The sequence below is a fragment of the Hypanus sabinus genome, chromosome 11 (assembly GCF_030144855.1).
Source record: "Hypanus sabinus isolate sHypSab1 chromosome 11, sHypSab1.hap1, whole genome shotgun sequence".
Taxonomy (NCBI): Eukaryota; Metazoa; Chordata; class Chondrichthyes; order Myliobatiformes; family Dasyatidae; genus Hypanus; species Hypanus sabinus.
The window spans coordinates 6,248,306-6,271,736 of NC_082716.1; the positions used below are offsets into that span (position 1 = coordinate 6,248,306).

Consider the following 23,431-nt stretch of genomic DNA (forward strand, 5'->3'; position numbering starts at 1 on the left):
TATGGAGGCGTGGCCATGGGCCGTGGGCGGAGCCGCAGGCGGCGGGTGTTTCCACGGACAGGGGCGGGGCTACAAGAAGTGGGCGGGGCAAGTGTTGTGCGCGTAACCATAGGAAGGGGCGGGTCGCGGACAGTGGGCGGGGCAAGGGTTGTGCGCGTGACCATAGGAAGGGGCGGGTCGCGGACAGTGGGCGGGGCAAGGGTTGTGCGCGTGACCATAGGAAGGGGCGGGGCTACGGGTTTCAGGAAGTGGGCGGCGGGTAATTCCTCTGCCCAGCGTCGTTATGGCTCGTGGATCTCGGGTTCCGCTTCGGGGCATCCCTGGCTTCATCTCCCTGCCCCTCCTCGGGCTCTGGGTGGCCTGCGGCTCCGGCAGCACCCCGCCCATTAGGGCGTCCCCGATCCCCGGCTGCCCGTGCTCCGAGCCCGGCCTTTGCCGCCCGTTATCGGGAACCAGCAAGCTGGAGGTGAGCGCAGGGGAGCCGCGGGCACCGGGGCGGTCCTGGGGATGGAGTGGTGTCCGGGTGGGCGACGTTGGGGTTTTCGGTGAACGGTCTCACGATTCCCCTGCGAGCGGTTTGGGGTTGTGCCCGAGAAAAGAGTCGGGAGTGGTTTGGGTAGGTGTCCGGCGCCCTAGAGGGGTTTGAGGTTGTTGAGGACCCTCAGCCGGGGTTTGGGTAGGGATCCACGACCCCTGGGAGGGATTTGGAGTAGTGTCCGGGGAGAGGGTTTAGGCGTTCAGATTGTGGTAGCTTAGGTTATGTAGTTTTCCATAAAGTAGCAGAAACTTCACATGTTGAAAAAAGAATTTGAATTATATCCTGCAGGTGATTCATGAGGGACAGTATTACAGAGGCAGGCCGTGTCGATAATGTGTTTTTTTTGGGAGAAGGGAAGTGTAAAACTCAGTGTTCTACAGCATGAAATAAAGCCTTTTGACCCATCCAGACTCTGCCAGCCAATTTATATACTTGTGTTTGTGCCATTTACTTCCTTTCCCCTCAACCTTCCTCTCCAATTTTTTAAAATTGTGATCGTACCTACCTCTAGATATGCTTGAAGTCTTAAATGTTGGGTGGTGTGGAGGTTGCCATAGGTGCAATGGGACTTTGATAGGATGTACAGCTGGGCTGACAAGTGGCAGATGGGGTTTGACCCAGCAAAGTGTGAAGTATTGATTCACTTTGGAAGGCTGAATTTAAAGGCAGCGTACAGGGTTAAAGGCAGGAGTCTCAGGTGCAGACGAACAGGGGTTTGTGTTCATTGTTTCTCAAGTTTGCCACATGAGTTGATAAGGTGGTTAAGAAGACATAGGTTGTGTTTGTGGGTGGAGGTACGTCTCTACCAAAGGAGGTGTAAGGTGCTCCTGCCCTCCGCTAGCCTGCAGGTCACCCTTGGGCAAGGTGTGGTACCTGCTCAGCCCCTCGATCAGGGTCACATGAAGCCACGGGAGCCAGTGGTGGATGGTCGTATGGGCCGCTGGTGCATATCACCAGTCCTAGTAATGTGACCATTGACACCAGGCAGACATTCTCTGAAGAGTATTGATTACGATTGGAGTCACCCATCATGTGATGACACAGCCCAGAAGAAGGCAATGGCAATTCACGTCTATAGAGAAATTTGCCAAGAACAATTGTAGTCATGGGATTGTGATCGCCCATGTGATACCGCACAGTACATGATGGTTGGTGTGTTGGCCAAACAGTTGGGAAATTGTGTTTGAGCTGAGAGGTGAAATTGCAGCTCTATAAAACTCTGGAGGGTGGGTTAGAGTGATCTTAAAGTAGGTTAAAAGGTCATTGTGGGCCGAAGGGCCTGTATTGTACTGTAGTGTTCTATGCTCTTTGACCGTCAGCTACAAACATTAAAGACCAGAGTGAAGAATAGAGCTGAAAAAAATTACTGCTGACTCCACCCACCCTGACAGTCACATATTCACCAAGCTGCCATCAGAGAGACCCTACTTGTCCATCAGCACCAGGACTACATGTCACCTCTGTAGCTTCTTTCCTGTAGGTACCCATTTCTCCACAAAACTCTCAGGTGCAAAACCCTAACAACATCTGTTCAATTGTCTTTCCTGCTCTCCTTGTTCTGTGATAATTGAGCCTGCTCATATGTTCATGTTTAAGTTTGATTATTGTCTTTTGTGCATGTGATCGTGCCACTAATTACTGATCACAGCTGTTTGTACTTTTGTCTTGTTAGTTGTTGGTTGCTATTGTGTTGTCTATTTTAGTATTGTCCTGTGTTTTATGCTTGGTCCTGAACCACAATCAATTCTAGTATGTTTCACGTACTAGCAATAAAGTGATTGGTTCTTTCTGCCATCTAATGTGTCGACTGGGAGTATTAATTGTTGGCTTGGTTGTATTGAGAATTGGTTCGCTAGTATGGAATCTGAGGCAAAGCAGGAGACTACAGGTGCCGGAATCTGCATTAAACAGAACCATAGGGAAGAAATCTGCAGATGCTGGAGATCCAAGCAACTTGCATTCTGCACCACCTTCACTCTGCCTCTGCCTCCTCCTCTGGCTGCCTATCACCTCTCATGATTCTGCCGCCTTCTACTATACATGGTGTAGTACATTACTTACATATCCCTTACATTCCTCCTTCACCTGTCCTGTCTATCTCTCCCCCCCCCCCCCCCGATCTTTCCTCTGATTGGTCTACCAGCCACCTTCTTTATAGGGCCCCTGCCCCCTCCCTCTTCAGTCCCGACGAAGGGTCTCGGCCCGAAACATTGACTGTTTATTTCCTCGGATGCTGCCTGACCTGCTGAGCTCCCCCCAGCATGTTGTACGTGATGCATTTTGTATGTAAAACAGAACCAAGCAGCTGGAGGAGATGGGCAGCTTCTGTGGAGTGGGGGGAGGGATGGTGTTTCTAGTTATGACGCTGCATCAAAAGGGAAGGCACTACAAAAAGTTGTGGTCTAATCACAAATGAGAAAATCTGTAGATGCTGCAAATCCAAACAACACACACAGAATGCTGGAGGAACTCAGCAGGTCAGGAGTGTCTATGGAAAACAGTACAGTCGATGTTTCTGGCTGAGACACTTGTCCTAATTAAGTGTCTTGGCCTGAAACGTCAACAGTACTCTTTTCCCTAGATTCTGCCTGGGCTGCTGAGTTGCCTCCAAACTTCTGTGTAAGGAGGGCTGAGGCAGGTAGGGGCTGGTAGTTGAGGAGGGGGACAATGGGAAGGAAGTTGCTTAATGAATTGAGATACAGTGAAAAGTTTCTCTCATGCTGTTCATACATCCTTACGTGTATATATAGTTGAGGGTAGATATAGGACCAATAGAAAATGACACTGGAGCTAGTGTAATGAGATGCAGAGATGGCAGAGGAACTGAATGCATATTTTGCATCCGTCTTCACAGTGGAAAACATCTGCAGTATACTGAATATTCCAGAGTATCGGGGATGTGAAGTTGATGCAGTTAAAATTATGACTGAGAAGGTGCTCAGGAAGCTTAATGGTCTGAGGGTGGATAAATCTCCTGGACCTGATGGAATGCACCCTCGGGTGCTGATGGAAGTGGCTGGAGAGATTGCGTTGATCTTTCAAGAATCGATAGATTCTGGCATTGTAGCGGATGACTGGAAAATTACAAATGTTACTCTGTTATTTAAGAAGGTTGGGAGGCAGCAGAAAGGAAACTATAGACCTGTTCACTTGACATCAGTGGTTGGGAAGTTGTTGGAATCAATTGTAGGGATGAGATTATGGAGTACCTGGGGGCACATGACAAGATAGGCCAAAGACAGCATGGTTTCCTGAAAGGAAAATCCTGCCTGACTAACCTACTGCAATTTTTTGAGGAAATTACAATCAGGGTAGACAAAGGAGATGTAGTGGATGTTGTGTACTTGGATTTTCAGAGGGCTTTTGACAAGGTGCCACACATGAGGCTGCTTAACAAGATAAAAGCCCATGGAATCATAGGGAAGTTGCTAGCATGGGTCGAGCATTGGCTGATCAGCAGGAAACAGTGGGAATAAAGGGATCCTATTCTGGCTGGCTGCCGTTACCAGTTGAGTTCCAGAGGAGTCAGTGTTGGGATTGCTGCTTTTTACGATGTATGTCAATGATTTGGATTATGGTATTAATGGCTTTGTGGCTAAATTTGCTGTTGATACAAAGATAGGTGGAGGAGTGGGTAGTTTTGAGGAAACAGAGAGCCTGCAGAGAGACTTGGATAGTTTAGGGGAATGGGCAAAGAAGTGGCAAATGAAATACAATGTTGTAAAGTGTATGGTCATGCACTTTAGTGGACGAAATAAACAGGCAGACTATTGTTTAGATGGGGAGAGAATTCAAAATGCAGAGATGCAAAGGGACTTGGAATTCCTTGTGCAGGATGCACTAAAGGTTAACCTCCAGGTTGAGACAGTGGTGAAGAAGGCAAATGCAATGTTGGCATTCATTTCTAGAGGTATAAAATGTAAGAGCAGGGATGTGATGTTGAGGTTCTGTATAGGGCACTCGTGAGACCACACTTGGAGTATTGTGTGCAGTTTTGGGCTCCTTACTTTAGAAAGGATATACTGACACTGGGGAGGGTTCACAGAAGATTCACGAGAATGATTCCAGGAATGAAAGGGTTACTGTATGAGGAATGTCTGGCAGCCCTTGGGCTGTATTCCCTGGAGTTCAGGAGACTGAGGGGAGATCTCATAGAAACATTTCGAATGTTAAAAGGCCTGAACATATTAGATATGGCAAGGTTATTTTCCATGGTAGGGGAGTCTCGGACAAGAGGGCACGACTTCAGGATGCCAAGTCACTGGGTGTATTTAAGGCAGAGATAGGTTCTTGATTGGCTAGGGCATCAAAGGGTCTGGGGAGAAGGCAGCGGAGTGGAGATGACCGGAAGAATTGGATCAGCCTTTGATTGAATAGTGGAGCAAAGTCGATGGGCTGAATGGCCTATTTCTGCTCCTATATTTTATGGTCTTTTATTACACAGTGCATTGAAGTAGAACAAAGTTTAAAAATAACGATGTTGTTTGAAGTGTCACAGCTACAAAGTGCAATGCAGATAAGTGATAAAGTGCAAATCATAAGATCAATTGAGGGCAAGAGGTCGTTGAACAAGATTATCAAACAAGAGGTCTATTCAAGAGTCTAAGTGGGGCAGAAGGTGTCTTTGATTCTGGTGGTATGTACTCTTGGACTTCGTATCTTCAGTCTGATGGGAGAATAAGGGATGTCCAGGCTGGGAGGAATCTCTGGATTATGTCGGCTGCTTTACCAAGACAACAGAGAGTGTTGAGAGTGCCTGGAGGCGGGGGGCTGGTTTATTTGATGTGGATACAGCTCTCTGCAGTTTCTGCCAGTTGCCTACCGAGCTGTCAAACATTCAGAGCAGTTAGAGGAAAGTGCAGTGCAATAGGCAGTAGGGTGTAAAGTTATAACGAGGTACCGGGCATTCAGTTCAAGAGTGCATCTTATCGTACTAGTGGGCCATTTAATCATCTTGTAACCTGTCCCAATGTGGTCTATTATTGTGTTCGAGCTTTGCTGGCCATTGCATTTATTTTGCAGTAATTATTACCAGGTAGCTGTGGAGCAGCACAGGTATAGTTTGCAGGCTGGATACTATCAGTATCTGTTAGTAAGTGGGTTAAAAGTTGCCTTAATTGAGCAGTTAATCAGTTTACTGAGGGGAATGTTGCAGTGTTGTCAGAGCTCCCAGCTAAGCACAATTCTTCTGCTCAGTACATCTATACTAGCAAGTGATAATGTGCACGTACTGTGTGTGTTTTACAAGGACAGTATCTCGTCTTCAGAGTGTGCTTTATTATCTGTAATCTGGTTTGGGAAGTCCTAGAAAGGATCACAAGCATACCATGTAAAGTTCATTTAAAAGACCAAGGACATGTCAGATTCTGGAAATCCAGAGCAGCGCGCACAATGTTAGAGGAACTCAGCAGGTCAGGCAGCACCTATGAGAGTGAATAATGCAAGATGCAGAAGTAGAATTAGGCTATTTGGCCCATCGAGTCTGCCCCGCCATTCAATCACGGCTGATCCTATTTTTTTTAATCTCCTCCTCAATCCCAGTTCAATGGCCCAATGACCTGGCCTCCACAGCGGCATGTGGCAACAAATCCATCACCCTTTGGCTAAAGAAATTTTTCCGCATCTGCTTTGAAAGGGCCCCTCTATCCTGAGGTTGTGCCCTCTTGTCCTAGACATTCCCACCATGGGAAAAACATCTATTCTGTCTATCAACATTCAAAAGATTTCAATGAGATTCCCCCCCCCCCCCCCCCATCCTTCTGAATTCCAGCGAGTACAGACCCAGAGTCATCAAACATTCCTTGTATGATAACCCTTTCATTCCTGGAATCATCCTTGTGAACCTCCTCTGGACCCTCTCCAATGCCAGCACATCTCTTCTAAGATGAGAGGCCTAAAACTGTTCACAATACTCAAGATGAGGCCTCACCAATGCCTTGCAAAGCATCACATCCTTGTTCTTGTATTCTAGACCTCTTGAAATGAATGCTAACATGGCATTTGCCTTCCTTACTACTGATTCAACCTGCAAGTTAACCTTCAGGGTGTTCTGCACAAGGACTCCCAAGCCCCCTTGGCATCTTAGATTCCTGGATTTTGTCCCCATTTAGAAAATAGTCTGCACATTTATTTCTAATAACAAAGCGCATGACCGTGCATTTTCCAACATTGCCACTTCCATGCCCATTCTCCTAATCTGTCCAAGTCCTTTGCATCCTATCTGTTTCCTCAGAACTACCTGCCCCTCCACCAATCTTCGTATCATCTGCAAACTTGGCAACAAAGCCATCTATTCCATTATCTAAATCATTTATATACAGCAAAAAAAGACGTGGTCCCAACACCGACCCCTGCAGAACACCACTAGTCACTGGCAGCCAACCAGCAGAGGATCCTTTTATTCCTACGTGCTGCCTCCTACCAATCAGCCAATGCTCTAATCATGCTATAACTTTCTGTAATACCACAGGCTCTTAAATTGATCAGCAGCCTCATGCCTTGTCAAAGGCCTACTGAAAGTCCCAATATACAACATCTACTGCATCCCCTTTATCTATCCTACTTGTAATCTCCTCAAAGAATTCCAACAGACTTATCAGTCAGGATTTTCCCTGAAGGAAAGTTTTGTACTATCTTTTCTTGTGTCACCAAGTATTCCACCTCATTCATAACAATTGACTGTGACGTCTTCTTCCTTTTTTGAGGGGTGGAGTGACATTTGCAGTTTTCCAGTCCTCTGGAACCATGCCAGAGTCCAATGATTTTTTGAAAGATCGTTTTTAGTTCCACCACAATCTCTACTGCTACCTCTTTCAGAACCCCAGGGTGCAGTTCATCTGGTCCAGTTAGTGTACCCTCGGGTATTTCAGCTTTTTGAGCACTTTCTCTCTTAGAACCATAGAACATCACAGCACAGAAACAGGCCTTTTGGCCCTTCTTGGCTGTGCAGAACCATTTTTCTGCCTAGTCCCACTGACCTGCACCTGGACCATATCCCTCCAAACCCTTCTCATCCATATACCTGTCCAAGTTTTTCTTAAATGTCAAAAGTGAGCCCACATTCACCACTTCATCTGGCAGCTCATTCCACACTCCCACCACTCTCTGCATGAAGAAGCCACCTCCAATATACCCTTTAAACTTTTCCCCCATCACCCTTAACCCATGACCTCTTTTTTTTCTCCCCTAACCTCAGTGGAAAAAGCCTGCTTGCATTCACTCTATCTATACCCATCATAATTTTATACACCTCTATCAAATCACCCCTCATTCTCCTACGCTCCAGGGAATGAAGTCCTAACCTATTCAACCTGTCTCTGTAACTCAGTTTCTCAAGTCCCGGCAATATCCTTGTAAACTTTCTCTGCACTCTTTCAACCTTATTAATATCTTTCCTGTAATTAGGTGACCAAAACTGCACACAGTACTCCAAATTCAACCTCATCAATGTCTTATACAACATCACCATTACATTCCAACTCTCATACTCGATACTTTGATTTATAAAGGCCAATGTACCAAAAGCTCTCTTTACAACCCTATCTACCTGTGACACCACTTTTAGGGAATTATGCATCTGTACTCCAAGATCCTTCTGTTCTACTGCACTCCTCAGTGTCCTACCATTTACCTTGTATGTTCTACCTTGGTTTGACCTTCTGAAGTGCAATACCTCACACTTGTCCACTACACCTCCAATCTTTGTATCATCAGCAAATTTGCTGATCCAATTTGCCACATTATCATCCAGATCATTGATATAGATGACAAATAACAATGGACCCAGCACTGATCCCTGTGGCACACCACTAGTCACAGGCCTCCACTCAGAAGCAATCCTCCACTACCACTCTCTGACTTCTCCCACTGAGCCAATGTCCAATACAATTTACTACCTCTCCATGTATACCTAGCGACTGAATCTTCCTTACTAATCTCCCATGCGGGACCTTGTCAGAGGCCTTGCTGAAGTCCATGTATACAACATCCACTGCCTTCCCTTCATCCACTTTCCTGGTAACCTCCTCGAAAAACTCTAATAGATTGGTTAAATATGACCTACCATGCACAAAGCCATGCTGACTGTTTCTAATAAGTCCCTGTCTATCAAAATACTTGTAGATCCTATCTTTTGGTATTCCTTCCAATAATTTACCTACTAATGTCAAACTTACCGGCCTATAATTTCCCAGCTTACTTTTTGAGTCTTTTAAACAATAGAAGCTATCCTCCAATCCTCCGGCACCTGACCTGTGGATATCAACATTTTAAATATTTCTGCCAGGGCCCCTGCAATTTCAACACTAATCTCCCTCAAGGTCCGAGGGAATACCCTGTCAGGTCCTGGGGATTTATCTACTCTGATTTGCCTCAAGACAGCAAGCACCTCCTCCTCTTTAATCTGTGCAAGTCCCATGACCTCCCTACTTGTTTGCCTTGTTTCCATAGACCCATTCCAGTTTCCTTGGTAAATACGATGCAAAAAACCCATTTAATATCTCTCCCATTTCTTTTGGTTCCATACATAGCCGACAACTCTGACCTTCAAGAGAACCAATTTTATCCCTTACTATCCTTTTGCTCTTAACATACCTGTAGAAGCTCTTAGGATTATCCTTCACCCTGACTGCCAAAGCAACCTTATGTCGTCTTTTAGCTCTCCTGATTTCTTTCTCAAGTATTTTCATACTCTTTTTATACTCAAGCATCTTTTTTCCTCCCTGTTGCCTATACATGTTTATCAGAGTTCGGGTTAGAGTACCAAGATTCCTTATTCTTATTCATTTTGCCTTTAACCCTGACAGGAACATACAAACCCTGCACTACCTGCCCTTTCCCCTTCCCTCGCCTGACAGTAACCCAATTATCTGTGCCCGTTTCTTAGGTGTAACTACCTCCCGGAAGTTACTATCTATAAACTGCTCAGTCTCCCGAATGATCTGGAGGTCCTCCAGCTCCTGCTCCAGTTCCCTAATGTGGTCTGTTAGGAGCTACAGCTGGAAGCACCTTTTGCAGGTATCGTTGCCAGGGACACTGGAGGTCTCCCTGACTTCCCACATCCTGCAAGAGGAGCATTCCAACATCCTGCCTGGCATATTCTCTAGTCTGAACAAAAAAAACCTCTTGTAACAGTAACTACACCCACTTCTCTTCACACAATACAACATCAGGCATACTGCTAGTGTCTTCCACGGTGAAGACTGACCCAAAATACTCATTTAGTTAATCAGCCATCTCCTTGTCCCCTGTTATTATTGCTCATGCCTCATTTTCTAGCGGTCCTATATCTATTCTCATTTCTTTTATTTTTTAACATACTTGGAAAAAATTTTACTATCCACTTTGATATTATTTGCTAGCTTGCTTTCATTTCATCTTTTCACTTCTAATGGATTTTTTTAAAGTTGCTCTCTGTAGGTTTTTAAAGACTTATCAACTCTCTATCTTCCCACTAACTTCTGCTTTGTATGCTGTTTCTTTTGCTTTTACAATTGTTTTGACTTCCCTTGTCAGCCAGGTTGTACTATTTTACCATTTGAGTATTTCTTTGTTTTTGGAATACATCTGTCCTGTACCTTCCTCATTTTCCCAGAAACTCTCACCATTGTTGCTCTGCTGTCATCCCTACCAGTAACTCCTTCCAATTTACTTTGGCCAACTTCTCTCTCACACCACTGTAATTTCCCTTACTCCATTGAAATACTGCTACATCAGACTTTCTCCCAATCAAATTTCAAGTTGAACACAATCATATTGTGATCACTGGTTCCTAAGGGTTCTTTCACCTTAAGTTCCCTAATTGCCTCCAGTTCATTATGTAACACCCAATCAGTAGAGCTGATCCCCAAGTTGACTCAACAGTAAATTGCTCTAAAAAGCCATATCTTAGGCACTCAACAAACTCACTCTTGAGATCCATTACCAACCTGATTTTCCCAATTGACCTGCATGTTAAGATCTCCTGTGAATACCATGTTAAAGTGTCGCGCAGTTTCCAGGCTGTGTTAATGTTAAAAGAAAAAAAATTTAAAAAAAAATAAAATTCCTGCAATGGTTGGTCCACGCAGCTGTAAAAATAACTAGAGGGAGCATTGTTCTTGCCTTTTATCTTTGGAAATAAAACCATTTGGGGAACATCCAATTTTGTCAGTCTGTTTTATGCCTTTCATCACAAAAGATTGCTTTAATTTCTGCTTTAGGTTTTTGCCTTTGACGTCGGAGGAAAGGATTGGAAGCATTACGATTGGTCCAAGATGACGACCATCGCAATATTTGGAGCATATGACCCTGAGCTTCTGTGCCACGCTCACGCAAATGAGGTTCGAGTTGTTCTGAAAGGTAACTATTCTTATCAGAGGTTTCCTGCTGCTGTGTAACTCGAGCTGCACTCGCAAGAACAAACTTCAGGGACTTGTGGACACATCGTGGAATCCAGCCTCCCCTCTCTGTACTTGCTGCCTTGGAAAAGCAGCCAGGAAAGGTCAAAGTAAATTTATCATCCAAGTACACGCGTGTTATTATATGCAACCCTGAGATTCATTTTATTCCAGGGATTCATGCTGAATACAAGAAATGCAATAGAACAAAAGACCATGCCCGACTAAACAAACAACCAATGTGCAAAAATAAAAAAACTGAATGCAAAAAGAGCGAAAAGAGAAATTACTGTATGATGAGCTCAAGAGCTTAAGATAGAGTCCACAGGTTATAGCCACAGTTCAGTGATGGGGTGAGTGAAGTTATCCCCTCTGGTTCAGGAGCCTGATGGTTGAGGGGTAATAGCTATTCCTGAACCTGGTGGTGAGAGTCCCGAGTCTCCTGTACCTCCTTCCTGATGGCAGAGTAATCAAAGACCCCGCCCACCGTGGCCTCTTTCTCTCTCACTACTCACTGGTAATCGGGGAGAAGATCCAAACGCCTGAAAGCACGTACCACCAGGCTCAAGGACAGCTTCTAACTCACTGTAATAAGACTACTCTTGTGAATGCCCGCAAGAAAATGAATCTCAGAGCTGCATATAATGACATGTATGTACTTTGATAATAAATTTACCTTGAACTTTTCTGGCTGGTTTTCTAAGACAGCAAATACAGACAGTCCATGGAGGGGAGGCTGGATTCCAGTATGATAAATTGGACTTTTGACCTCACAATCTACCTCGTTCTGATCTTGAGTATCACACAAAATTCTGGAGAAACTCAGCAAGTCAGGCAGCATCTATGAAGAGGAATAGAGCTGATGAAGACTGAGAGTCTTCATTAAGCCAGGAAAGGAAAGGGGAAGAAGCCGGAATAAAGGTGGAGGAGGACAAGCTAGAAGGCAAAGATTTCTGGAGAGCACGCGTGGCTGCGATACCGATTCTGCATCAGATCACCAAGGTGGAGCAGTGGGAGGGAGTCTCACTGAATTCCCATTGAAGAGAAGCTTTAAACTTCAGGGTAGGCATCCCTCAACATGGTTATAATCTTGCATCTTGTTCCTTATCTGCACTGCAATTTCTCTGTAGTTGTTACACTTTATTCTGCATTGTTACTGATTTCCCTTGTTCTCTCAATGCATCGTGTAATCAGATCTGTATGAACAACTTGCAAGATATTGTATCTCAGTACAAATTTCACAACAAATGCCAATGATATTAAGTCTGATTCTGATGTGCCAATAATAAACTAAGACCAAATCCACTTTGAGCACATTGTCGCAGGAAAGCAGCACCATCATCCATCAAGAGCCCCCCCCCCCCCCCCCCCCCACCACCACCCAGGTCAGGCTCTCTTCTCACTGCTGCTACCAGGCAGGATGTACAGGAGCCTCAGCACCCACACCACCAGGTTCAGGAACAATTATTACCCCTCAACCATCAGGTCCCACACCACTAGGTTCAGGAACGGTTATTACCCCTCAACCATCAGGTCCCACACCACCAGGTTCAGGAACAGTTATTACCCCTCAACCATCAGGTCCCATACCACCAGGTTCAGGAACAGTTATTATCCCTCAGCCATCAGGTCCCACACCACCAGGTTCAGGAACAGTTATTACCCCTCAACCATCAGGTCCCACACCACCAGGTTCAGGAACAGTTATTATCTCTCAACTATCAGGTCCCACACCACCAGGTTCAGGAACAGTTATTACCTCTCAACTATCAGGTCCCACACCACCAGGTTCAGGAACAGTTATTACCTCTCAACTATCAGGTCCCACACCACCAGGTTCAGGAACAGTTATTACCCCTCAACCATCAGGTCCCACACCACCAGGTTCAGGAACAGTTATTACCCCTCAACCATCAGGTCCCACACCACCAGGTTCAGGAACAGTTATTACCTCTCAACTATCAGGTCCCACACCACCAGGTTCAGGAACAGTTATTACCCCTCAACCATCAGGTCCCACACCACCAGGTTCAGGAACAGTTATTACCCCACAACCATCAGGCTTCTGAACCAGTGTGGGTAACTTCATTCATCACAATGAGCCTCGGGTCCCACGCCACCAGGTTCAGGAACAGTTATTACCCCTCAACCATCAGGCTCCTGAACCAGTGAGGATAACCTCAACTCTGAACTGATTCCATCGGGAAGGAGGTACAGGAGCCTCAGGTCCCACACCACCAGGTTCAGGAACAGTTATTACCCCTCAACCATCAGGCTGTTGAATCAGAGGGGAAAACTTCACTCACCACAATGAGCCTCAGCACCCACACCACCAGGTTCAGGAACAGTTATTACCCCTCAACCATCAGGCTGTTGAATCAGAGGGGAAAACTTCACTCACCACAATGAGCCTCAGCACCCACACCACCAGGTTCAGGAACAGTTATTACCCCTCAACCATCAGGCTGTTGAATCAGAGGTGAAAACTTCACTTCAGAAAGGCTCTGGAAAAGTGCCAATGACATCATGAAGGATCCCATCCACTCAGATACTGTTCCTCCCACTCCCATCAGGGAGGAGACTATGTAACACCCACACCAGGACCACCACACACCAACACAGTTACTTTCCCCAAGCAGTGAGGCTGATCAACACCTCCACCCACTGACCCACCCCTCCACACCCCCAACCACCACTACTTCATCATTTCCTGTCAGTCACCTTATGTACCGACACTCCTGTGCCTAGTGTCACTTTATGGACACAGAATTAGTCGATGTATATAAGCTATCTTAAGGATTTATTTTATCATTATTGTGTACTTGACCTTATTTGTCTTTCTTTGTGCTGCATCGAATCCGGAGTAACAATTATTCTTCTTTACCTTGTGTACTGGGAATGGCATTAAACAATCTTGAATCTTCAATCTTGTATTTGGGCACAAATTCGCCAAACTTTTGCTAAGCTAGAAATGGCTAATACACGGGGCATAATTTTAAGTGTTTGGAGCAAAGAATGGGAGGGGCAGGGAAATGACAGAATTAAGCTTTTTACACAGTGGTAAGTGTGTGGAGCACTGTCAGGTGTGGTGCGAGGCAGACATGTTAGGGACATTTAAAAGACCCAGACACACGAGTGAAAGAAAAGTGGAGGGCTTTGTGAAAAAGATGGGTTCAGTTGATCTTGGAGCAGATTAAAAGGTCAGTACAACCTTGTGGGCAAAGGGCCTGTACTGTTCTGCCATCTTCAGAATCAGGTTTAATATCACTGGCATATGCTGTGAAATATGTTTTTATTGCAGAAGTACATTGCAATATATAATAGTTAAATTACAATAAATTGAGATAATGTACATGGTTTCAGTGTCCGTTCAAGTCAAGTCACTTTTTATTGTCACTTCGACCATAACTACTGGTACAGTACACAGTAAAAACAAGATGTTTTTCAGGACCCTGGTGCTACATGAAACAGTACAAAAAGTACACTGAACTATGTAAAAACAACACAGGAAAAAAAACTACACTAGGCTACAGACCTACCCAGGACTGCATAAAGTGCACAAAACAGTGCAGGCATTACAATAAATAATAAACAAGACAATAGGCACAGTAGAGGGCAGGAAGTTGGTGTCAGTCCAGGCTCTGGATATTGAGGTGTCTGATGGCTTGGGGGGAAGAAACTGTTTGTGAGAGCCCAAATGCTTCGGTGCCTTTTCCCAGATGGCAGGAGGGAGAAGAGTTTGTATGAGGGGTGCGTGGGGTCCTTCATAATGCTGTTTGCATTATGAAATCAGAGGGGAGCAAGCTGTTCCTGAGTTGTTGAATTTGTTTTCAAACTCCTGTACCACAACCTTGATGACAGCAATGAGAAGAGGGCATGCCCTGTGTGATGGGGGTCCTTAATAATGGATTCCACCTTTTTGAGGCACCACCTGTTGGAGGTGCCCATGATGGGACTGGCTGAGTTTACAAATCTCTGCAGCTTTTTCTGATCCTTGCAGTGACTCTCCATTCCAGGCAGTTGTGCGACCCGTCAGAAGGCTCTGGTTGCGTTTGGTTCTTATTACAAAAGCTACATTAAATGTAAGCTGTTAAGGTTCATTTATTATTATCAAAGTATACAACTCTAAAATTCTTCTCCAGATGGCTATGAAAACAAGAAAGAAACGAACAGAAGCACAATTTTCGATTTCCCCCATCCCTCCTCCCCGCTCAAAAAACAAACAAAAACGGAACAAGCACATCGACCCCAAAATCCCCCTCCCCACACACACAATGAGAAAGATGGGGCAAGAAATACAACACAAAAAAGAACCGTAAGACTGAAGGAAAGTCCGCAGTCCACGTCCACATTCGAAATGCAGAAAAGCTGGGCAGCGTTTTCCCTCTCTGTAGCAAAGTGATTTACTTATTGTTTAAACCCCCCCCCCCCCCAGAGATTTTTAAAAAGGCAGGCAGCCAGCACTTCATTCCATTGTCACTTTATTTAGCGAAATGCATTGACTCAGCCTTCTCACCACAAGGTTCTGCACGCTGCCCCTGCCACGGAGACTATAGAGCACGGCAACACCCAAACGTTCTCCAAACAGCAAATCACAGGCTCCAACAGTCCAGGCTCACATTCAACATGAAAAATAAATGTAAAAGACATCTGTTTTCGTGGAAGAAAAAACCATTTCAGAATGTATATTGTGTACATTTCTCTGACTTTATACTTGACATTTGAACCTTTGAACATATGATGTATCCAAAAGATGTCAACCGAAGGAGCGTTGTACGCAGGCGCCACCTTGACCAGAAGCTGACTGATTTTATGGCTGGTGCTGTGCTAATGTGCATCTCCTCCCTCTTCAGGTGTCGTAGCAATAAATGATATTATAGATCAAGTTAACAGGACAGCTTGGATCCGTAGTAAAGTGCAGCTGGCAAAAAAACAATTTCTGGATGGAATCAATTTGGATCTGGAAGAAGCTGTTGCATACCAATCTGTGGAATACCTTGCATTAACTCAGCTTGTGAAGGAAACCACAGAAATATTCCACCAGGAAATACCAGGGTCCCAGGTAAAGAAGCCACTTTATAACAGTAACGCAAATGTTGGCAATCTGAAATTAAAACAGAACATGCTTGGGTGGAAAGTCCCAGATCAGACAGTGGCCATAGTTTCCAGAGCAACATGCACACAATGCTGGAGGAACTCAGCAGGCCGGGTAGTATCTGTGGAAATGAATAAACAGACGATGTTTTGGGCTGAAACCAGAAAGAAGTTGCCAGAATAAGAAGGTAGGGGAAGGAGTACAAGATAGAATCTGATAAGTGAAACCAGGGGGTGGGGGAAGGTGATGAAGTAAGCTGGATGGTGATTGGTGGAAAAAGTAAAGGGCTAAAGGAGGAATCTGAAAGAGCAGAGTAGACTATAGGAGAAAGGAAAGGGAGAGGGCACTGGTAGAGATGATAGGCAGGTGAGGAGAGAAGAGGGGAGCCAGTGTGGGGAATAGGAGGGGGAGGAGGGTGAATCAGGGTCTGTCCTTGATTCTGTTGGATCTTCCCATATGGCAGAAACCTGTTGAGAAACAGACTGGACAATTTCACACGATAGTTAGTTAACCTGTCTGCTTTAATGTGTATCTCTGCCTCTGTGAGATTGAGGTTGGGACATAGGATGCCCTGTTACCACCTTGCGTGGACTTGATTTGGTTTTCTTGTTTGGGGTTGCTCTGAAACTAAAGACTATGGGAACAGCAGTAGACCATGGTACTTCCTCATCATTCTTAGTGAGTCATTTGCTTCCATTCATTTGTTTGACTTGTCCCAATGACTCTTGGCTCATCTGCACGATGAAAAGATTATTCAATGTTCATCCACCGGCATAATTCCTGACAAACCTCTCCCAGTGTGATTGTCAGCCATGGCAACCCCCTTCCAGGACTATTGTCGTTGAGCAGAGTTCTTGCTGTGTGTGTGGCAGTGGCTTTCCTTGCTGGAATAGTTTCCACGTATCCTGAGAATTTGTCCACTATTACTAACACGTCTGAGTATCCCTGACACTCGGGTAAATGAATGTAGTCCACTGGTAAGTATAAAAATGGACTAGGTGGGGCAGGAGCACTTTATTGTGGTAGCTTTTCCATTGTTCCAGGATTCATTTTCTGGCATGTCATGCATCTTTCAAGCTTATGAAAAGCTTGCATCCTGAATTGTAGATCCCACCACCATTGGGAGAATCTCAATCATCAGTGTGTCTGAAGGTGTATCTGCTTGCCAGATAAGGAAACAACATAGCTAGAGCTATTGTCTATGACTGATGCCATACGTCCATACTAACTAGGGTTTCATAGACCATAAGACATAGGAGCAGAGTTGGGCTATTTGGCCCATCCAGGCTGATTATTATCCCTCTTAACCCCATTATTCTGATTTCTGCTTGTAACCTTTGATACCCTGACTAATCAAGAAGTTACTGACCTCCACTTTAAATGTACCCAATGACTTGGTTTCCACAGGGGGCTGTGGCAATGATTTTCACAGGTTCACCACCTTCTGGCTAAAGAAATTCTTCCTCATCTTTGTTCCAGAGGGATGTCCTATTCTGAGGGTGTGTCCTCTGGTCCTAGATTCTCCCACTATAGGAAATTTACTTTCCACATGCACTCTATCTCAACCTTTCAATATTCGATAGGTTCCAGTGAGATCCCCCTCATTCTTCTAAATTCCAGTGTGAGTACAGGTCCAGATCCATTAAATGCTCCTCATCCATTAACCCTTGCATTTCCAGGATAGGACTGCAACAACATGAGAGGTAAGACTGCTCTGACTCAATGGACCTCCTGAATCATTGGGAAATATGGAATGTGTGCGGTGAAATGAAATTAACTTGCAGTTGTTCTTCAGGTTACGTTTGATGTGGCTTGGTCTCCAGATTGCATTGATGGACGATGCTATGATTATGTGGAAATTGCAAACTCCTGTGACTTTTTATTCGTCATGTCTTATGATATACAGAGCCAGATATGGGAAGATTGCATTGCAAAGGCGAATGCGCCCTATTACCAGACAGTATCAGGTACGAAGACTTTTCACCTTGTTTGTGTCGGGTCTACCTGTCGTATTTCAGAATCTGGTTTAGTCATTGGTGGAAGTTGTGACAGTTGTTGTTTTGTAGCAGCAGTATATTGCTGTTTATTTAGACTCAAAATTTGGAAGTACTGTATACATAAATTAAGTAAAATGTGCAAGTGCAAAAATTGGTGTCCTTGGGTTCATTGTCCATTCAGGAATCTGGCAGAGGGGAAGAAGCTGTTCCTAAAACATTCAGTGTGTCTTCAGGCTTCTGTACCACCTCGATGGTAGCAATGAGAAGAGGGCATGTCCTGGGTGATGGGGGTCCTTAATGATAGATGCTGTCTTTTTGAGGTATTGTTTTTTTTGAAGATGTCCTTGATGCTGGGGAGGCTAGTGCCCATGATGGAGCTGAATGAGTTTACAACTTCCAGTATTTGACCCAAGACTGAATCAAATTTTCCCTTTCCCTTTTAGGTATTCATGGCTATTTAAAACTGGGTATTGATCCAAAGAAACTGGTGTTGGGAGTCCCATGGTATGGTTATGATTACCCTTGCCTCCATTTGTTTGAGGTAAGATAAGGTTCTTTGTTTAATTATTTAGAATGTCATGTTTTATGGTGCAAGTTGTTCTCTGATAGTTGACATGTCTCAAGGAATGAATTAACTATTCAAAGTTCAAAAGTAAATGTAATAGAAAAAACAAGTTCTTTACTACTGCAGAAGCAGAGAAATTCATTCAGGAAAACTGGCACTGACTGAGACAGGATGTGATCTCAATTATAGGTGGAGATTACTTTTTAGGTATAATAGGGTAGGTGGGGAGCTGGATAAAGTAGTCTGATTAGGACTAGGCTTACCAGCTGGCTCTGCATTTTGTGGACCATATCATATCTGTCTGTCTCTCTGTGTCCCTCCCCCCTCCCCCTGTCTCTGTCTCTCTCCCTCACCATTGTAAGACTCTATCCATTTACCCCCAGCTCTGAAAGAGCCTGGTTTTGGTTCCTATTTCCACACTTCTGCATATATCATTGATACCATACTCCAAACCGTTTTCCATTTCTGCTGGACAAAGGAGATTACTGCATTAATATGGCTGAACTCCCCAAGTAGTATCCCAGTTACGGCCATCTCCCTGGACACTGAAAAGGCCTTTGACAGGGTTGAGGGGAGATTTTTAACCACGGCCTTGTCATTCTTTAGGTTTGGCTCTATCTTTGAATAATGGATTACAATTTTGTATAAAAACCCTAAGGCAGCAGTTGTTACAAATGGTATCATATCCCCATTTTTTAACGTTTCACAGGGTACACTCCAAGGCTGCCCCCTCTTCCACTGTTGTTTATGATTTTTTTGGAAGCGTTGGCAATCATGATTAGAAAGGATCCAAATATTAGAGGGGTGAAGGGAGGCAGAAAGGAGCATAAGCTGATGCTATATGCTGACGATATTTTATTACTGATTAGTGACCCTCCTAATTCCTTACCCCCACTAACGAAAACAATTCAATTATTTTGTGATGTATCTGGTTATAAAATCAACAGCAATAAATCGGAGGCTATACCAATGTCAAAAATTGTGTTATTCAAATTCAGTATCTAAGTTTAATTTCAGATGGGTGCCTGTTGGAATTAAATATCTAGGGGGTCAAACTCATTCAGAATTTGGATGAAATAATTACTTTATAATCCTTTATTGAGTAGGATATGGAATAATCTGGATAAATGGGGGGCACTGAGACTGTCACTCTGGGGTAAAGTCAATGCAGTTAGAATGGTCATAGCACCTCAGTTTAACTACCTTTCAATGATGCTTCCTTTAAATATTTCAGATTTGATTTACAAGCAATACCACAAAGTTATCAGTAATTTTCTATGGGATAAGAAGCAGCCCAGAATTAAAATGAGTAAAATGTGTACGTCCAGGGACATGGGAGGGTTCAGTCTACCAGACGTCAGGGCATATAAATTATCCTTTGAAATGACCAAGTTAGCTAAACATTGGGACAGGGCTGATGTTGATTTAGATTGGGTAATTATAGAACGGAGCTTGGCTGCACCACATTCTCCCCTTAACATTCACTCACAATATGTGGAAAACAAGATTAATCTAAATCCTATACTATTTCACTCAAGGAGTGTGTGGAGTACAATTCATAATTCCTGTAGAATGTCACATTTAAACCAGTTATACCCCTCGCTCTGGAATAACCCTGCAATATGCATTGGGAAAAGAATAGTGTACTGGAAAGAATGGAAGATTAGAGGTGTAAATACAGCAGGTGATTTTTATGAGAATGGGATATTTATATCATATGTGGATTTGCAGAGGAAATATAACTTTGTAGATAAAGGGAATTTTTGGAAGTATTTACAAATAAGACATTGTGTTAGTAGCATATTCAAGAATGGTGGCCCACAAAGTAACCCTTTAACTGAATACTTTACACTACCACAGGAAGTTCATAAAGCATCAGTGTTTTATAAAATGTTCAAGCACTCTGTGGATGAATCGTGTAACAATCTCAAAGCAGTATGGCAGAAGGATCTTGGAAGCAATCTTGAAGATAACGAGTGGTCAAATAGTTTATCAGATGTGGATAGACATATTAGGGAAGCGAGAGGGAAATTTATTTAGTATAAGATAGTACACAGATATTATTGGACACCAACTAGACTACAAAATGGGGATTGATGATAATTTATGCTGGGAATGTAAAAATGAGGTGGGCACATATTTTCACATGATTTGGGAGTGTTCTATGGTTCGTCCATTTTGGTGTAAAGTTCTTGATTTGTTGGGGAATTGGTCGGGTCCTACACTGCCCTTGTGCCCCCGGCTTTGTCTCCTGGGTGATAGGACAATGATACCTAATGTAAACAATGACAAATTTACTATTGTAAAGACGGGTCTCATCACAGTTGCAAGAATTATACAGATTATGTACGAGTTCCGTTCCTGATTTCGTCTGTCTGATTTGTACGTAAGTTAGAACAAGTACATCCAGTATTATTTAGCGTCAGTTAGTCAAACGTTAGTATATAGTATATATTTTACCTTTCTATGCATATAAAACACTTAAGAAACGTATGTATTCCAATAAATAAACCACTGCGTTGCTTAGTAATAATCGTAGCTTTCATCGGGGCAGGGCCGTTCACATGCTCCATTATTCTCACTTTATTCTTTAAAATTGTTCCGATCGTTGACCAACTGTAGCCTAACGCTTTTCCAATGACCGATGGTGTTTCAACTCTTTCCAAATGCTTTATTATTTCTACTTTATTTTCAATCACGATCACTTCCCATCAACGGAACAGAAACACTGTGGGCAGCGGGTCCAGACCTCCGCCGGCTCCTGAGGTCCACTGGGTCCTAAGGACCACCGCACTGAGACAGGTTAAATGGGACAATTGGGGGCTGTGCTGGGTTTGGGTATTTGATCCTCCACGATATTCCACATGGGAATTTAAAATTTAAATAGTGTTTTTTTTAACGAGGTCGAGTTGCACGCTCAGCATTAACCCGGCATGGATGGTACGGGGTCACTGGATCAGCATCAACCCGGCACGGGAGTGGTCTGTCACTGGATCGAACTCGGGAAAACTCCGTTCTCCAGCCCGGTGCTGATCTCACTGTGCCACCAGCCGACCCGAACGGGGTCAGGGTGAATCTCGCTAAGGAAAATTTAAGCCAAATACAAAGTTACACACTCAACAGTATCAACGGTAATGACTTAAAATGGTGGACGGCGTCGTGATCCGACTTAAAATGGTAGACGGCGTTCTCCTTCCTCGGTTCGTAAGTACAAGCTGTCCGTAAGTCGGACGTTCGTAACTCAGGGGCTGCCTGTATTGCAAAACTGGAAAAAACCCAGATGTCCCAATGTGAAGGAATGGACTGAGGAAATGATTAAGATTTCATCATATGAACACATTGGGAAGAATTAACAGTGAGGGGAAAAATGCAAGACGGATGGGATCAATTTTGGTTGTACGTTAATTTAAACTTAGAGCTTTTTTCCTGTTTCTAAGTCTTGTATGTTTTCCTGTCATGGGATGGCTGTAAATATGCTGTACTGTACCTGCTCTGATGTGCTGTGCTGCTTTGTAAAAAAGAATAATAATAAAAATTTGAATTAATAAAAGTAAATGGAATATCCAAGGATAGATCATTCGTTCATTATGTGCCGATGGTATGATGTGGCCGTTCATGGTCTATGAACATTGTTCTTGGCAAAGTTTTCTACAGAAGTGGTTTGCTATTCCCCTCTGGGCAGTGCCGTTACAGGACAGGTGACCCCATCCATTTAAGGTGGTGTGAAGTTTTCAGTGCTAGTGACCAACTGGGTTTCCTCTCACGTTCCAAAGTGTACAGGTGGGTAGGTTAATTGGTCACATGGGTGTACGGGCTGACTGGGCCCGTTACTGTGTGGTATCTCGAAATAAAGTTAAATCAGTGTCGCTACAATTAATTACCTTGCAGCTCTTCTTTTTCAGGCTGGTAGGTGTACATTGCAAAGTATTCCTTTTCACGGAGCCCCGTGCAGTGATGCAGCTGGGACGCAGATCCCATACAAGAAGATAATGCAACAAGTTGACAAATCGATTACGGGTAGGCTTTGGGACGACAATCAGAAAGCCCCGTATTACATCTACATGGTAAGAATGATGCTCTAGTATGGGTGGGAGGGATGTGAAGGGCTAGGATTTGGTTATTCTGCCTAATCCCAGAGCTGTAGAACACTAAGCACAGAAACAAGCCCTTTGGCATATAGTCCATTAGTCTACTAATCCCATCCATATACTTATCCAGACTTCAATGTTGAAATTGAACCCAAACTATACACCAATACTAGTTTCCCACTCTCACCACCCTCTGAGTGATGTTGTTCCCCTTTACCTTTCACCCTTTACCCATGACCTCTGACTCTTATTTCATTTTATAGAGATTTAATCCAGTGAGTGAATTATTCTCCATGTAACGCTTGATTTGTGTGACAGGTGAATGAGACGTACCACGAGGTCTGGTATGACGATCCGCAGAGCATTTCGATGAAGGCGCTGCTCTTGATAAAGTTCGGTCTCCGTGGTATAGGCATGTGGAATGCAAACCTCCTGGACTACAGCAATACAGCTGCAGCTGTGAAGCTGACCGAAGAAATGTGGGCTGCTCTATCCCCTCCCTGAAGAACGTCCTGACCTGGGCCCATCTCACCGTCACCAAAGAGAATCATTATCCTTTTGCAACTAATCTTAAAGAAGCTAGCTCAAACCTTAAAAATGACTTGGACATTAACTGACCATCAAACTGTCATTCAGGTACCAATGCGGTTTGCAATAAAGATTTAATAAATTGAGTCATTTACAGATGTGGCAAATCTGTACCGAGCATGAGCTTAACCTCTCATCGCTCATTCACAATACATCCAGGTGGGATTTGTATTTTAGGTAATTT

At 44.0% G+C, this 23,431-nt stretch overlaps 1 protein-coding gene across 1 annotated transcript; it reads left to right on the top strand.

Moving 5' to 3' along the window:
* Nucleotides 1–207: 207 nt before the first annotated feature.
* ctbs (chitobiase, di-N-acetyl-) lies at nt 208–23,407 on the top strand. Its single transcript, XM_059983740.1, has 7 exons — nt 208–466; nt 10,738–10,876; nt 15,768–15,976; nt 17,805–17,976; nt 18,450–18,547; nt 22,474–22,635; nt 22,978–23,407. Exons 1-7 carry the CDS (start codon nt 284–286, stop codon nt 23,161–23,163), a joined length of 1,149 nt encoding a protein of 382 aa, XP_059839723.1. The 5' UTR covers nt 208–283; the 3' UTR covers nt 23,164–23,407.
* The last annotated feature ends 24 nt before the right edge of the window (nt 23,408–23,431 follow it).